Source organism: Passer domesticus, chromosome 10 (genome assembly GCF_036417665.1).
Source record: "Passer domesticus isolate bPasDom1 chromosome 10, bPasDom1.hap1, whole genome shotgun sequence".
NCBI classification, from domain to species: Eukaryota; Metazoa; Chordata; class Aves; order Passeriformes; family Passeridae; genus Passer; species Passer domesticus.
The window spans coordinates 12,066,695-12,083,736 of record NC_087483.1 but is presented as its reverse complement, the minus strand read 5'-3'; the positions used below and the strand labels follow the sequence as shown (position 1 = coordinate 12,083,736).

Below are 17,042 nucleotides of genomic sequence, written 5' to 3'. Positions count from 1 at the left end.
CATGGAAAATGAAGGCTCAGGGACAAACATAGAATTAATCCATGGGTTACTGAGGTTGTGGATAATTAGCAAGATCCTTTATGAAGAGCCACAATTGTGCCAGTGATTACTTCTAAGGAAAACAATGTGCTAGAAATTTGCTCTTTCCTGTGTAATTTCAAAAACAAACTGCATTTTGTGATTTTTTTATTCCAGTGACCTCACTGGAGCCAGGCAGTTTGAAAATTATTACTTTATATCTGAGTATCAAATCTGAATATTTGATGGTATTTCTGCTTTAAGTGAGCCTAGACAATGTCAAACTATCACCAGCTTTGTTTATATTGTAGTGCTAATTGTCTGTGCAGTTCTTTGATTTTTTTTTTTTTACTCAATGTTTTTCCCCATATCATTTTTATTAGTTATGGATTCATTTTAATTTTAGTTGATGTCAAACTAACATAATCAATCAGATGTCTCTCAAATCACAAAGACAGTCTTGGACAACTTCAGGTTACCATGTACAGAGTTACCTTCTGACTGGACTTTTTATCAGGGGTGGATTAAAAGATTTGTTGTGACTTTCTTTTTCTTCAACCTTTGGGAAAAAATGCAACATTACTCCATGGTCAGGTCCTATAAAAATTTATATATAAAGGATTGTAAAACTGGAGTTCCAGTTAGAATTATGATGAAAGAGGCTACTTTTACTTCTTTGAAAAATGCTTTTGCTCATTTTTCCATTTACGGAATACTTCAAATGTTATGCATTGGTTTTTAATCCAAGAGAGGTTATTCCATCTCTGCTAGAAAACAATTTCTGAATTTGTTCACAGAATTAAAGAATCTTTGAGGAAAGATTTTAAAATCACGATTAAAAGCACAAAATGAGATCTGTATTAGTTTGCAAAATGTTTTGCCAAACTGTATGTGGAAAAAGCCTTTTATTTGTTGCTGTAGAAGTTAAGCTTAATAATTGAGTCTAGAAGGACTCAAAGACATGCAATTTTTTGTTTGTTTTGGCTGGAACGCATTATGATGTGGAATTTACCATGGTCATATTTTTTGGCTAAAGTAAAAATTCCCTTACAACCCAAATTTTTGTTCCATTAGAAAGAGAAAAAAGGAAGTCTCAGTGTTTTTCACGACATTATATACTGAAGCCTTCTAAAGGGCATTGTCAAATTAAGGATTGCCTAAATAGTTAGGGCTGCTCATGATTTCACCAAGAATTTTTTTTAAGAATTAATTTCCTTTTTATTATATGCTGCAAGCTGGGAAAACACTGAGTATTCAAGAGGGAAAAAGTGGTGAGTTTTCTAGAGAAAAATGAGAATTCTAGAGAGAAATGAGATTTGTGGCTCTGATTTGATGAAGACCATGCTGTCTTCACAGGCATGTAAACAAAAACACTCAAGACCAAACTGTCTGGAGTCTAAGAACTTCCTAGCCCTCAGATTTTTAGGTTTTATTTACTTAATATTAATTAACATAGCAAAAAGAAATTCAGGAATGTACTTGAAGAGGGTAGGGAACTACTCTCTATTCCTTATTATGAGTAGGGAATTGATCTGTTGGTAACAAAGGTATTGGGTCTGTTTTCTAATTAAAATCCAGAGATCCTTAAGGAACTTTTAGTTAGTTGGACAATATGATTCCAAAAACGTTACATCAAAAGTTTTCTGGAGTTTATTTCATGTGTGTGCACATAACTTCGTCTTTAACAACCTGAATATGACAGCTGCCATGGAACAAAAGTGTTTTTCTTCTGTCAATGATTGCACTGATTTAAAGTGAAAAATAGCTCTGCACTGAAGTCAGGTTCTCAGTATTAAAACAATGCACAAAAATAGTGAATCCTGCTTGAAGCTCTGAAGTCCATGTTGCAAAAAATGTTCCCTGACTCCTCTGAAATGCAACTTACTCAAGAGTCTGGGAACTTGGTAATTATAAATTGATTACATATTTTTTAAAAATGTTATGGCAATGAATCTAGGCTCTGCAGGTGGAGTAAAACTTATTTGTAATAATTTGACTTGGCAAGCAATGCTACATTGTGTAATTAATGCCAGGACAATAAAAGTACCAAGTGTTACATTTTGTGTCATGATGTGCTCCAGGAGGTGATTTCAGCTGGGGCTTGGGATGAAAGCAATGGCACTGCTTCTAACCTGGACTGGAGATGGGATGGGAGACTTGCAATCTGCTGAGCACAATTGCAACCCTTGTCTTGTGTTTCATTGTGCTTACAAGAGGATTATCCTAAAGAGCTCACGTTGTCTCCAAAGCTCCCATTTTGTGTCTCTGCCCACAGGGCTGTGCACTGCTCCACTTATGACTTCTGCAGAGTGCTCCAGGAACCTCACTGAGTTTGTCAATTGTTGTTTTTATGTCATACAGGGAAGATGAAGGGAAGAAAGAAGGGACACTCCTCATCTTCACCCTTTATCTTGCTGCTCTTCTGTATTGCCGGGCACACAACTGCTGAGCTGGATGGCAGCAAAGAAGAGCAAGTTGTGGGTAAGAGATCCTAGAAAACACCTGAAACTCAACCAACAAAAACCACTCAAAGCCCACTATGTTAAAATGCACTGCAGATGTAATTCTGTACTTGAGAACTTTTGTGGGAAACTTTGGAAATCGGGAATAAGCTAAAAATAGTGTCTAACTAGGAGAGAGATGTTCATAATTATCTATTAAGCTTTAGCAGAATTACCTTCTGCTGGAGCTTCTGTTTCCCAAGCTATTTGGAACATCTAATCCTAATCAAACACTGGCTTAGATGGCAAGATGATTCCTTTAATGCTCTGTGTTAGGAGCATGGAAAAGTTCAATGTTCAGGCAAGCAAACATAGAGCTGGTTAACTCATGCTTTATTACCTCACACAGAACAAGCAAAAATATGATTAATACCACTGTAAATTGATGTTGCTCTGTTGCACGCACAGATCTCTTGAGTCACAGTCAATTTGCAAAGTTGGATTTAAAGATGACACAATTTCAGTCCTGGTAGTTTTCCTGAGCCTTAATGAATGTCTTAGTATTGCCCAAGTGATTTGATATCACTGAATAAATAAAGGAGTTGGACTTGATCCTTGTTAATCCCTTCCAACTCAGGATATTCTACAATTCTATGCCTAAAAACTCAGCAGTTGAAAATTTTTGTTGGAAAAGCAGTGTGACTGTTAGAAATGGGGATGTTCATGATTTTTCACCATGGTAAGATCATTGTTTACTTCACTGAAATTAAGATCTATCTCAATTCTAGACTGGATATCATTGTGAAGGGTATTCCAATTTCTTCCCAAACAATTCTGAGAAAGATGAGGGAAAAATACACTGCTGGGGCCGCATTAAAATATTCCTTTTTCCTTTGAGGAAGTGACTTGAAAATGTGATCACTTCCCTAAGCTGCAGAGGACTCTGAAGTGGAGATTTTTGTTGGACAAGTCTGATTTTGAAGTGCAAATGAAAGTGCAGCTAAGGGGAACATTTTTGTTATGTTTTGTCTTATTTCCATCCAGATTATTGCTCTCTATCAGACTTTTGCAGCAGTGTTCTTTGAGACAGAAATAGTAGCTGTGCACAGTCATGGCTATGCTAAGATGGAGCCGTGTCACAATTAGTCACTACAATTTAATATATATGCTGTTCCAGGTTAAGTGTATGACTAGAATGGCTGTGTAGTAAAGACTGGTTCATGCAGCATAAACTTTTGTTTGAGGGCAAAGTCACATTTATTTTTGCTCCACAACTCTTAGTGCTGTATAACTTCTTAGCCAAGCTTGCAGGTCGTGAAGGCCAAACCAGCTTGCACACTTTGTCACCAAAACAAGAAATCTGATGGCTTAATTTTTTTCCTCTATTTGCTTTGTTAATAAAAGAAAATAAGTAAATAGTCTCAAGGAAATTAAATAGTCATTTTACTGGGGATTATTTTCTCATTGGTTATTTTGCAACTGGTTACTTAGGATTATGTGACCACTAAGTGATTTAGTATGAGAAACAATTCTGAACTGCTGGCTTTGATTCTGAAGTAAAAACCCATCAGATGTGAGGCTGTTTTTGTGTTGTGACTACTGAGGACTCAGTTGCAGTGTTTACAATAAAAAAGCTTTTGCTGTACTGTTTTCACTAAATATTTGGATTGTTGCTAATTAAAACTTTTTTTGTGGTTACTCAAGATTTAACTTCTGGACTCAGACTTTAAATGTTGAAATTTTGTGGGCTGCAATATCATTGATAACATTTATTTTTGAAGTTAGATAATTATAAAGCAATAACATTTTTACCCCAGCATTCCATAAATTTCAGGTATTAAAGGATAAAATTGTGTGCATCCATTATTTTTAATGTCATACTTTTGCATCACATTGAGTGCAAGTGCTTTGTGAATTTGAGAGGTTGGGTTTTGTCTATTTTAATTACAGTAATAATCAAGATTGCAGGGTCAAGCCCAATGTAATAAAAATATTTTTAATTTGTTCTCTTCCAGCAAAATCTGTCATTTTCCCATCAATAGATAAGTGTAATAACAAAAATGAAAGGTATAAAAATAACCAGGTTCTACATATTGTTCATTAATCCCTTGTGTGGTGGGCAGCACTTTAGCTGATGTTCCAAAGCCTGAAGAAAATGACTCATAAATTGAATGTGCTTTTTATTCATATGTGATAGCTTGCCAAGAATAAATGTGCCTGCCTATAAAAAAATGCAGGAAACACAGGGTAGGAAGAGCACTGAAGAGTGTGTGGGTGGGAAGCTGTCAAATTGACAAAGATGGAGAGAAAAGAAACAGCTATTCATTAGTGACAAGGTGCTTAGTATTGATACCACTTATCAAAGGGAGACATTGCCAAGGAAGGCTGGAAAGATGACAGCATATCTTTATAATTAAGGATAACCATGGAAAATCTCATACAGTTAAGAACACATAACCTAAGCAAACTAAAACAAAGTATTTTTATATAAAAATTCAAAAATTTTCGTGTTCTTTATTCTCCCAATTCATATCTCTCTGTTCTGAAAAGCATCTCCTCCATAATGCTTACGCATATTTATTGTGCTGCAAGTGTATAGAAATCAGTTCATTTTCTAATTAAAATGAGGTCTTTTTATCAAGCAGCCCTGCAGATTATCCAGGAGAGTCTGAAAGCCAAATTAGAGTCTTTTGTTATGCCTACATCCAGAGGAAAGGTATTGTTTTCACTTGTACTGATGTGAGAGGATTATTCACCACTCCTGCTTTTGTAACACTGCCCTGCTTTCTAGTGAAGTGATAACAGAGCCCTGCCTGAATCACCCACAGCCCCTGTGCTCAGGGCTGGCTGCAGCTCTTTAGAGCTCTCTCAGTGAAATGACTGCCCTGAAATGAGGAGTGGTGTCCAAACTGTCCCCTTGAGTGGCAAAAGTTGCCATGGCTGAAGGACTGGAGGAAGAAAGTAATGGCAAAAAACACCTGCAAGGAGCTCATTCTCATTGTCAGCCATTTCTTGGGCATTACTTTGGTGTTAACACAGGCTGGGGAGTGCAGTGACTGTTGAACACAGCAATGGGTATTTAGTGCTCATGTTGTGTATGTAAGGAAGTCATTAGATTAAAAAGTTGGAGAGGAAAAAAGGGAGAGGTGATTTTGCTATTTTTTGTTTTAGTATGGGAAATAATTTCTGTGTGACAGTGAACACCAGCTGTAATCATTATTTTATGTATTTATAACAAAATGTCTTGGTCTAGGCTAGTACAGTCTGACAATTATACAGGAATTCTTTATATATTTGGACCAGATGTCTAAATTGGATGATTAATAAATATCCAACAGAACCAGATCTAATGTGGGGGGTTTAAATTAATTTTTTTTTCAATGATAAATGCAATGTGCTATACTTAAGAAGGAGAATTAAGGCGATCATCAATACAAGATGGAAAATCCACGTTGAAGCACCTGTATAATAAGGTGTTTCATAAATGTTTCTATTTGCTGGAAAGTCAATGGAAGTTACAGAGCATCACAAAATTAATTCAATGTTAAAGTGATTAATGATAAAGTCAATGTCAAAAGGCAAGTGATTTTGTGTTGGATTACGGAAAAAACCCAAAGGGTAATTATTCCACTGTATTTGCCACTAGTAAAGTGTCAGGTAGGGGATTACTCAACTCTCAGCAGCACATTTTACCAGGAAACCAGACCAATAGGAATCATCCAAATAAGAGTTATGAGAGGATTAGAAAGCAAGGTCAAGAAAAAGATGAGAAGAAAAGAGTTTATTTAGTATGGAGATAATTAAGAGGAAACAAAATCCTTTAATAAAAAGTGAGTAGACAGAGGTTTGGGCTAGAAGTGATGCAGTGAGTGCAGGGCAGCTGCTGCACCACCAAGGCTTCAAGCAGCCAGGGAAGCAACTGAACTTGGGGAGCCCAAAATTAAGGTTGAGAGTGCAGGAAACAACTTTCCCTCTTTCAGCAGCCTTGAATTGCAAGACATGAATGGTAGATTGGAAAATTGAAACTGATTTACCATGTGTGTATATAAATGGGTTTAAATTATTTTGTCTATGTATGAAGGAAGTAAAAAATATTTATTATATAATGAAGAATATTCAGGCAGTATATTACCAAAAAAAGGGGCTGTCTTACAAAGAGAGTGAAATCTAGAACTGGCTGCTTCAGATTGCTTGGAATTTTACTTCACTTGGATGAGAAACTCCATTAACATTCATTCAAGTGTTATCTTCCTCTGTTTCTGCTGAGGAATTTTCACTGAATTTCCTGACAGACATCTTCACTAAATGTCATATCCTGTGCTTTTCACACAGCACCTAAAATGTAGTAACACTTTGTCCCACTGTTCAAGAGCAGAGGATGAGTCTTTACACTAAGAATTCATTTTGTCAAGGTATATTCCAGAAATGAAATGGGTACAGGAGGATGTGGGTCTATGGGCAAGTACTTCTGCTTGCCTTCTCATCAGCTGCTCTAATCTAAGAAGGAAAGCTAATTTTATATCATCTGTGTGAGTTAAGTGCTCCCAGGTGTACAATAATGGGGAAGAATTCTTTCTCTGTTTCCAGACAGAAGAATGATTCACTTCCGACCAATCCCTTGGAGACCTCTTTCTTCAGAGTCACTTGGTTACTGTTTGGAGTTGGAGGGTTTGTCCCCTGGGGCTTTGACAGGGTACAGATTTTACTCAAACTATGGCAGCTTTCTAGCATTCCTGGGAAGCTGAGCGATTGCCAAGAAGTGTGACACAGTTAGTCATTATGTTCTCAGCAGATGTCAGGACATCTGACAGTGGTTAACAGCATCCCTGTGACTGCAGGGGAAAGGCCTCAGGAGGTAACCAAAACAACATTGTTCCGTGGGTCTGCTAGGAAGTGGGCTAGGAGTGGAGAGCAGCAAGTTCCCAGGATGAACTCTGCTAAGCCATTTGCTCATCCTCTTGGTGTAGTTTTGCAACAATGCTTGCATGCTGTTTTTGTTTGGATAGCCCACCACACTGGGGTGGTGCAATGCAGCAAGAAAATGAGCTGACATAACCATGTGTCTGAAATTTCAGTGGTTAAGAAACCTGGGAAGTTTTCACAACCTCTTGTAGGCTGGACTGGGTCACTGGCAGAGGTCACAGAGGGGATCTCATTTCTGGGGTGCCAAAAAGATGACGTGTTCATAACCCAGCTGCCAGCCCTCACCCCAAGCCCTTCTGAGTTGGATTGCTTTCTGTGGAGCTCTGAGTGTTTGATTTTAACAGTTCAGGAGTGAGTTCATAACTTACTGAAAACTTTGGTGTTTTGAAGACATTTTTTTTCCCTGGTACTGAGCAGGGGAAATCCAAAATTTCAATTTGCAATGCAGTATCCTCTCAACTTTTTAAGTTGAGCCTTTTTAAGCCCCTTCCAAAGGATTTCCAAGCCTTTTGGAGAACTTTAGAACCTTTGAAGTCCAACTTGGCATTTATTGTGACTTCTAAAATCTTTGTGGGCTCAGGAAGACCCAGCTAATGAAACTGGAAAGAAAAAACCTTCTGAAACTTTGTTTGGTAAGATGAGCTTCACAGCAAATTTAGCAAATCTAACATCTCTTACAATTAATAATTTTATTTCATCAGTATTTCCTATTGTATGGTCTTCAGTAGTATTTTCAAATCTATATACCCAATTTCAAAATCTGAAAATGTTCTTTTGTCAATATGGCTTAAGTCACAAACCAATTTGGGGACTGAATATTTAAATAGAATTTTGAAATTAGTCCTTTTTATATGCATTTTAACACCAAATGGTCTACTTTTGGAAGATCTAATTGTGTGCTATAATTGTTCTGTTGGTAGTAATCATGTAATAGAGGTTGTTAGTTTTTCAAGGACTTAAATGCTATTCTTGAAAAGATTTTAGTGCTGAAATTTGTTTCTTTTCTGTAAGTTTGATAGTTATAATCAAATGGAATAAAACCAGTAAACTTCCATGGAACTCAATACTTCTGAGGATTTATCTCAGCTCTTAGAATTTAATTCAAAGATTGTATAATAAGGTAAATTTTAGATGCCGAAAGTTCCCTTTTAACCATGTTATAAAGACTGATTTTTGTGGATTCTTTTAAATAAAACTGGAAACTTAAACTAGTAAGAGTAGGAATCTGTGATGATTACATGATCATGTAAACTCAACTCTGGTTTTTGCCTCCTTCCTGGGCCACTGCAAAGAGCACAGATAGATATGTTTGCTTAAATATTCTGAGACAGCAATGTTCTAATTCTCTGTAGGAGAATGAATGAAAAACCTTAGGTCTGTTCTTCTGGCTCCTATAGCAAGCACACAAGCTCTGTAGAGCTTTCAAAACCCTCTGGGGTAAAATACTGTCTTGGAAAAGTAAAACAGAAAAATACAGTAAACCGTATATTTGTAAGGGAACACTATCAGGAGCTGGATTGTTGGTCAGAATTTCCTTATAGAATTGACAGGGTAAAACTTTGCTAGTGTTCTTCACAATGTATATGAAAATTAATATAGAACATTCCCTGACCTAATATATATAGAAAGACAGAAATGACACAATTTGAAAGCATTCAGCTTTGTTTTGCCTTGACTTTCTAGTTGTTTGTTGTCGAAAGCTGTAATGAAAGAACAGTGAGATGAAAGGAAAAGGAGTCTGGTGCCGTCAGTGGTGCCAGCAGGGTTTGTGTCCCAGTGAAGTGCCATCTGACAGGAGAGGGATGCCCTCTGCAGGCCTCTGGCCATCCCACACTGTTCTCTGGCAGATCCTTTAGAGCCAAGTTCTCTGGGAGCCGTGCATGGAAGAGAGCCCAAGCAAAAACCTTTCTGCCCTGGTGGTCTTGGTGTGTTTTTGTTATTCAGCATTGCACCCCAGCTCCTGTGACTAAGCCACGCTCCATGGCTGTTTAGAGGTTTGTGATGAGGAGTTGAAGTTTATACTATGAGCTGTTTTGGTGGAAAATTGAAGCCACACATTTGAATTGATCGAATGGAATTTGTGTTCCAATGCAGATGATGTTTTTCTTCTCACATCTGTTCGGCGTGTTGGGAGCTTTGCAGACAGATGCTGTGCGGTGCCTCTCCAGCAGAGCACACGAGCAGCCTCATCTGGGAGTTACACTGTGCAGTGTGCAGCAAACTAACTCAGCTGTTCTGCTCCTCCTCTGTGTTCCAGGCGCTGGTTTGCCTCCGCTGAAGCTGGTGCACTCGTTCTGTGCCATGAAAGCAGACGAGGGCCCGTGCAAAGCCATCCACATCCGCTATTTCTTCAACATCAAAAGCCGCAAGTGTGAAGTGTTTGAATATGGTGGATGCCATGGCAATGAGAACAACTTCCCAACGCTGGAGGAATGCCAGGAGAAGTGTGTGGCAAAAGGCCAGTACCCATTCTCTCACCCTCCTACCAAGTCCTCATTTGCATCTGTTATTTCTCATTCACATACCACTTGAATTTGGGAAGTTCCCTCCTCAGTTCCTGTTAATACAGAAATATGATTTCTCTAATCATGTTCCCAAGTAGGTTGTAATCATCTGAATTATTTTACATGGTGCAAGCAGACATTCTGGGTGTGGAAAGACAGGTAGGTTTTGTAGTGTACCTGTGGAATAGAGACACCAATGCAAGGAATCTTGTTTTCTAGCTAGAGCCCTGTTTTGGATGAATTCTGAAATGAAATGGATTTTGAGGCTGGGCTAAGCTGGTGGGTAGCAAAGATGTTTTTTATTGCTTTCAGAGTGTCTAACGCCAGTTTTGAACCCAGGTTTGTCCTTTACTTGAGAAGCTGAAGTTGTCCAAAATTTTGGCCATCATCTCTGTTTCAGCATAATTACTACTACAGTAGTAAATAATTCTCATTAAAAATGTCAGGCATTTTTCAGCTTTGTTTTGTTGAAACCTCCTCCGTTAATCATTGGAAAGAAGAAAATGGGATCTAACATGATACACAGCACAATGTGCACCCAGGGCTTTGTGAATGCTGGTTTTGCTATAAAAATTCATCCTTGTAATCAAGGTTTTCAGCACTGTACATATTCCTCACACAACTGGATGAAAATTAGAAGACTTGTATCCTCTAGGATTAGCATAGGCCTCTTGCAAGCACAGGCAATTCTCAGAGGTTACAAAAAATACTTCCAAGAAATTTTGTATTAGAAAATTGATTTCAGAAGCTCCTATTTGGGTTTTCTGACCAAACCTGATGGCATATGTGACAAGGTAATTTATAACTTCAGGTTTTGTCTGGCAACAAATCTAAATGTCTCTTATCTATTTTTCCATCCCTTCTAGAATTTGTCTACATAGTGTTCAGATCAGGCTTTAAATCTGTTACATTGTCTGTTTTTAAACACATCTGTATTTCCTGATCAAAATTACTCTGCCTTTTGTTGCTAAATTTATTTAGAAATCTCAAAGTATCTGTCTCCCACCCCAGTGTTACAATAATGGCTGGAGTTGGTTGCATATTACCCAAAGTAGTATTTCAAGAGTGTTGTTAGTTATAGTGCCTTTAATTTTATCAATCTGGAAATGTTAGTAAGCAATTTCCATGTTCCTTGAAAGCATCCCTGTCTCGATGCCTTTGGTCTTTCCCAAGAGGAGACTTCACACATTTTATTTACTCACCACAAACTAACTCAAGATATAATTTACCTTTCAGATCTATTTTTCTGACATGCTGGTACCACCATAATTTCTGGTTAGTTAGGCTATGCTTTTAAACAACTGTATTCTTATAAAGCTCTCTCTATCAGGATGGAAAAAAAAAAAAAAACTACAAAATTTCACTAAGAACATGTCAAAGTCAAAAATGTCACTCCATTTCTTTACATGGATGACAATTTTCCAGTGCATTTTACTCCAAGGATTAATTTGAAACTTACCTTTTGATGGTTTCTGGATAGATCCTACTAATAAGCCTCGGAGGCCAGAGGTGCTCCAGGGAAGAAGTGGCCAGAATCAGTCATAGCCTCGCTCTGTTTTTAGGTGCAATGCATGGGTAAACACAGTAGTAATTATATTAAAATAATATTAATTAGTAAAATGGCATCCCATCAAGAAAGAGGTATGTGGAAATCATAATTCTTTAGTTACTAAACAGCATAATCTAGCATTTCAAGTTAAAAGAAAAAAAAGGGAAGACATGAAGAAAAGCATTTTGCCCTAAATGAGAGCACACACAAAGTTCAGGAACCTCTGTCCTACTTGGATCTGAAATGGATCTTTAGCAAACTCTTCCTGAAGTGGCTGGAAAGGGAAAGAACCTTTATATTAATGAATTTCTTTTTATGTTGAAGTCTCAGATACTTCCAGAAGTGCAGATTACTATTTTGGTGCTCATTTACCTGTATTTGGTATTTTAGCAATGGGTAAGGATAAAAGATGTTTACAACACTGTTCCTTCTCCAGACTGTATTATTTGTGTCTTTGATTCATCATACCTGAGTTTAAAAAAATATGAAAGTAAGATAGGACTGTAGTAATGGGTTTTAAAATCTTCCTTAGAGAAGATTGTGTGGGAACAGATCTCATTTCTGGGCAGAAAATCAAACAGTGAAGGAATTCATTACAGATGATTAATCTGTTTCCAGTTATGACTCCACCAAGTTTAAAGAGTAAAGTCTTTCATGATAAAAAATTGAAAATTGTTTCCTTGAATAGCATTCAGTTTCAGAAAGACCCAGAGTCTAGGATGTGAATTGGCTCTTCTTTCTCTGATACCAGGCTGGCTCTTGGTGGTTTCCAGCTAATATTTGGTTTGGGGTTTCAGCAGGACCCACAGCATCTTTACCATGCTTGGAGTGGGGTTATTTGCACCTGCCAGTATCTCAACCAAAATTTGACACTTGCTGTCATAGGAAATTTGGATTGTTTGCCCTCAATTTCAATTTAAAGGCTAAGACAGACGAAAATAGGTGCAGAATTTGGAATGAAGTGTCCAAAAGTAATAATCGGGTGTCATGAGTGAAGATTTATCACATTATTTCTTCCATCTGATGTTGCTCTTTTCACAGAATAAGCTGAGTTGGAAGGGACTCGGTGTTACTTTGATTCTGACACACATGTTGGATCTGGAACAGATCTGCTAGACCAAATCCTGTACTGGCGTATATTTGGTATAACTCTGTAGTATAAAACTGAAAGTTATTTAAAATGAGAACTGGCTTAGTGTCTACATCTCGGTACTCAGCCCATGAACACTTTTCTGTGCATGAGTAACAGTGATCCAAGACTCTCCAAGAGCTGGATCTGCTTGGAGGAAGAAGAGAAACAAAGGCTTGTGATCTCAGTATTCTCTGAATGGATAACAGCAGATTTGGTGTTACCTACAGTGTGCTGCAGACCACCAGGCATAAAGCAAAGTAAATCTTTAAATTAATCCCTTTTGCTAACATAATACAGCAAAACCCTGTATAATTCTGTGCATTTTTCTCAACTCTAACTCGGTCTGTGCAGTATCGTGGTATATAGTATATCTTACTTGCATTTTCAGTATTTATTACTGCAGGAAATTACTATTTAGTGACTGTAGAAATGAGTCTGAAGAGAGAGTATGAGTGACACAAAAGTGCTTAGAAATAAAGAAAAATCTGAAATACTAAATTATCACTTTGAAGAATGTGAAGACAAGTATTGATAAAAATCAGCTCAAGGGCAGCTATCTGATGTATGCAAAAATTCAGAAGAAATAATTCCCCTCCAGTCAAAGTTTTTGATTTTCAGTATTCAGCACAAACACAAGAATAAATGAGCCAGCGTGAGGGAATTACCAGATCAGGATAACGTGTCAACAGTTTTGAATCAATAAGCCACCAGGCAGAACTGATTGATGTCAGAGTTGAGAGCCCAGGCTGGCCACTCTAAGGCTCTCCAAGACAATGTTCAGATTCAAGATGAGTACTTCTGAATCGAGCTTCCTAGAAATCAGCTCTATTTTTTGTTTCTTGTGCCCAATACTCACAACTTCAGGGAATGAAAAAGTACTTTCTAAGAGGAATTTGCCTATAGGCTCTGTTATTTGCTGGATATGAGGATATTCACAAATGTCATCAGTTGAACCAAGACCTTAATTTTCAAGGCAGTGAATATAAATTTTAGGCTAGTTAAGCTTGCTACTATGGGAAAATACCTGCTGATAAATGGTTCTGGTCACAATGGCAATTCCAATGTCTATTATTTAGAGTGCATCTACTAAGAAATACACTTTGTTTACAAAAAAAGAAAACAACTCAGATGTGGATTTGGATTTTTGACTGAAACCAGAAGCAAAAGCACTGTTGACATGGTGCTAAGATTAAGATATTCTAGGCCTGTATAAACTCACAATAAAATTTTCCTTTTCTCTGCCAGAAGAGTAGAGATCACATGCCAAAGTATGATTGCTGGTTTTGCCCTGAAGGGGACAGCTGAGTGAGATTAGTGAAACGGCCTGACGTGCGTGTCCGTGTTTAGGTCATGGGTTTAAATGCTGAGGGCCAAGCCTCCTACTAATAGGAAAAACTGGAAACCTGTTCAAAGAAATGCTACATCACTCTGAAGTGCGTGCCATGTCTTTAATATTTTTTAAAGGGTAACAGCTGCATTGTCCCAGAGGTGGAAGGAAAAATGTGTCATGGCAGAATTTCTACCCAATAGATCTGCGTTGAAAATATAACATCAGCAGGTTTCCAGAGAAAACTAGGGTAGAATTATGATTCAAAAGGGCAGTAAAGTACAAAACAAGAATTATGAAGCAATGCATAAAAGGTGACTAAGGCAGAGTCCAGAAGCTGCTGGCCAGCTTTCTCTCAGCTGTCAAAATACTGTCAGCCTTTCTGCCCTTGGACTCCTTTGCAGTTTTATGATTAGACAGTCTCCTACAAGGAGGTGGTTTGTTTTCAGTCTCTAAAAAGGAATCTGGGGTTGAATTAAGATACCCAGTTTCTTGAGCTGATACAATAAAACCCAGGCTCCTGCATTAAAAATGACAATAACAACTTTGCTGCAGATCGTGCATGGAGAGAACCATGTAGACAAAGTTTTCATCTACAGCCCCCTGGGATACCTGGGGATAATTGGCCAAAGGGACCTTTTACTATCATTAACTGCACGAGGAAAGCTTCACTCAGGCCCTAGATGGCAGAGCAAAGGGAATTGGGTAGGGTGAGGGAAGCCTTAGTGCTCCAAAGTATGAGCCGTATTAGTAACTACAGCAGTCAGGTTGTTAGTCTGCTAATTCCTCCTCTTTTGAGGACTCAGATGGCATGATGCAGGATCCTGGATGCAGTAGCAAGAGGAGTAATTTCCCTGTTCAATTCTAAATCGGCATAATGTGATTTCATTACTTTCTATATTGTCAAGTTTCCAATACAGCAGGCATTCCTATACAAGGGAAATGATACTTCAGTTCTCCACAATGAGCTTTTGTGCTACTTCCCAAATACAGAGGAAAAACAAAAGAAAGAAGTTCTGTATTCTTTCTTTTCTTCAGCATTGCTTGCTGTCATTGCTAAACACACTGGTATCACAGGTGAGACTTAACATGTCTGCTTTTGCTAAATACTTTTATTTTTATTTATCTTGCAGAATTTCCTCAGAAGATGGCATTATCAAAAATTAAGAAAGGTAATTATATTTACATCATCATTTAAAATTCTTTTACCACAATAATGAATCTATTTTCTTCTTTTGTTAGCTCTGAACAATACATAATTTGTCTTCTAACAAAAACAGCAATGTCAGTTGAAAATGAGTTCTTAGGCCAAATCTTCTTCTGTCTTCATCAAAGAATTTGAGGACAGTTGTGGTCACTGAAGATGGTAGCTGCAATCTCTTCTCCACAAAATAAATACATCATGATTCTTTTTCTTCAGTGAAAAGAGGAACTTGGCAGAGATTCAAGCATGGTATAATTAGCCACAACGGGGAGCTCTTATGTGTGTGTTGAGAACAAGCTAAATGCTTTGCATTAATGCCTTTTTACTTTTAGAAAAGTAGGGAAAAAATACTCTGAAATAGAGCTCTTTAAGTATTATCAGTGGAGGAGCTACCAGTGGGTAGGGCAGATTCCCTAATTGCAAATCAAACAAGGGAGCAAGTTTCTATTCCTGAAGGGACAGAATTTTAACAGAACTTTAAATTCCTGATACCCCAGACTTCCAAAATAGCCAGTGCTAAAGTATTGGGAGTCCCTTACTGGAACACAGCTGGTCTGCTGAGGAAACTGTTCTTCCTAATGAGGATATTTCACTTTAACACTTTTATTTAATGCTTTTAAAGCTTGTGAAGGCTTACCCTCCCCTTCCCCTTTGCACACTGGAGATGTGCACCTGGATGGGGCCCACTGTGGGCAGCCAGAGCTCCACAAACACAAACTTGAGTACACTTTCTCACAAGTCAGCTCCTCTTTTTCTGCTTACTCTTCTTCATCCCTCCTTCCACTCGGGACTTCCTGAATGGGTGTGCAGTTAACAACTTGCAGGAATGGAAACATTTGCACGTACATTTTGAAATAGACTATAATCAAATCACCTGTCTTTACAGAATGGTATTTGGAATATTTTCATATGAGATGATGATTTTCTTTTCTGTTTTCTGCTGTCTTTTCTATTCTTAATGTGTTAAAAAAAATGTGATTATATGTGGAAGATACTAAGGTTGATTTTCCACACACACTGCAGACTTTGGCACTACTTCCTTTAAGGGATGACCCTAATTCCCTGCTTTTAATGACAATTCAGAACACATCCTATAAAATTCAGCCCATGGCTATCATCAGCATTATTGCACATGTACTGTTGTTTCCAATAGTGTAGTCTTGAATCTCGAGTCCTTGGAGAAAGATGTGGCATTTAGAAGTACAGTACTGGTTTGTGTGGTTAGGATTGTGTTGCCTTCTCTCTTCAAAAGTGGCTGTAAAAGTTAGCTATGAGCTCAGCTAATTTGGACTTAATTTCATTTGCAAAAACCATTTTAGTATAAGACTACTCTAAATTTAAGACATCTGTTTTTAAGAATCTGTCATAATCCTGTAGCCTACTTTGCATACTCTTTATCTTCCTTTTTCAGTTTATATCTATCTAATAATCTCTTTGTGTTATTTTGTGGTTTTGTGCAATGTTTGATGAGAGAATTTTTTTCTGCAGTTCCTGTTGTCTGTGAGCTCCTAGGAGATGGAATAGATGCTCCTGGTGGAGCCTTGCTGCTCCCTGTCTAGGCACCTGTCTCACCTCTGTTTTCAGCTGAAAGCACGGCACGTGCCTTGCACAGATTTCTCATATTTATTGCTCTGTGTGGGCTTAGCTTTCTGAATCTGTGCTCCCTTTGCATAGTGAGAGAGGTGGAGCACCTGAACTGTGGATCACACTGGCAGAGAATGAAATTTGTAATGAAGAATCAAAATTAAGCCATTCAGGAATGCTGAAAACAGTTGATTTGGTTGCTTTAGTCAAGAATATTTTTGTGATTTAATTTTGCATGCTGTGAATTTATTTTTTTTTTTGCTGTTCATGAAGTATTATAAAAATTGAAATGCAGTATATTGCCAATTAATTATTAGAAAAACACTCATTATGAGCTATTATAATATTTTGTATAAATTC

At 37.6% G+C, this 17,042-nt stretch overlaps 1 protein-coding gene across 7 annotated transcripts in view; it reads left to right on the top strand.

Annotated features, from left to right (window-relative positions):
• TFPI (tissue factor pathway inhibitor) overlaps positions 1–17,042 on the top strand; it is a 64,718-nt gene that overhangs the window by 36,233 nt on the left and 11,443 nt on the right. For all 7 annotated transcript variants that reach the window (XR_010368989.1, XM_064433780.1, XM_064433781.1 and 4 more), the window contains exons 4-6: positions 2,380–2,499; positions 9,640–9,840; positions 15,028–15,066. Coding sequence is in view for 6 of the 7 variants with exons in the window: in XM_064433780.1 (XP_064289850.1) it covers positions 2,380–2,499; positions 9,640–9,840; positions 15,028–15,066 (360 nt within the window). In the remaining variant the exon portion in view is untranslated. The remainder of the gene's footprint in view (positions 1–2,379; positions 2,500–9,639; positions 9,841–15,027; positions 15,067–17,042) is intronic.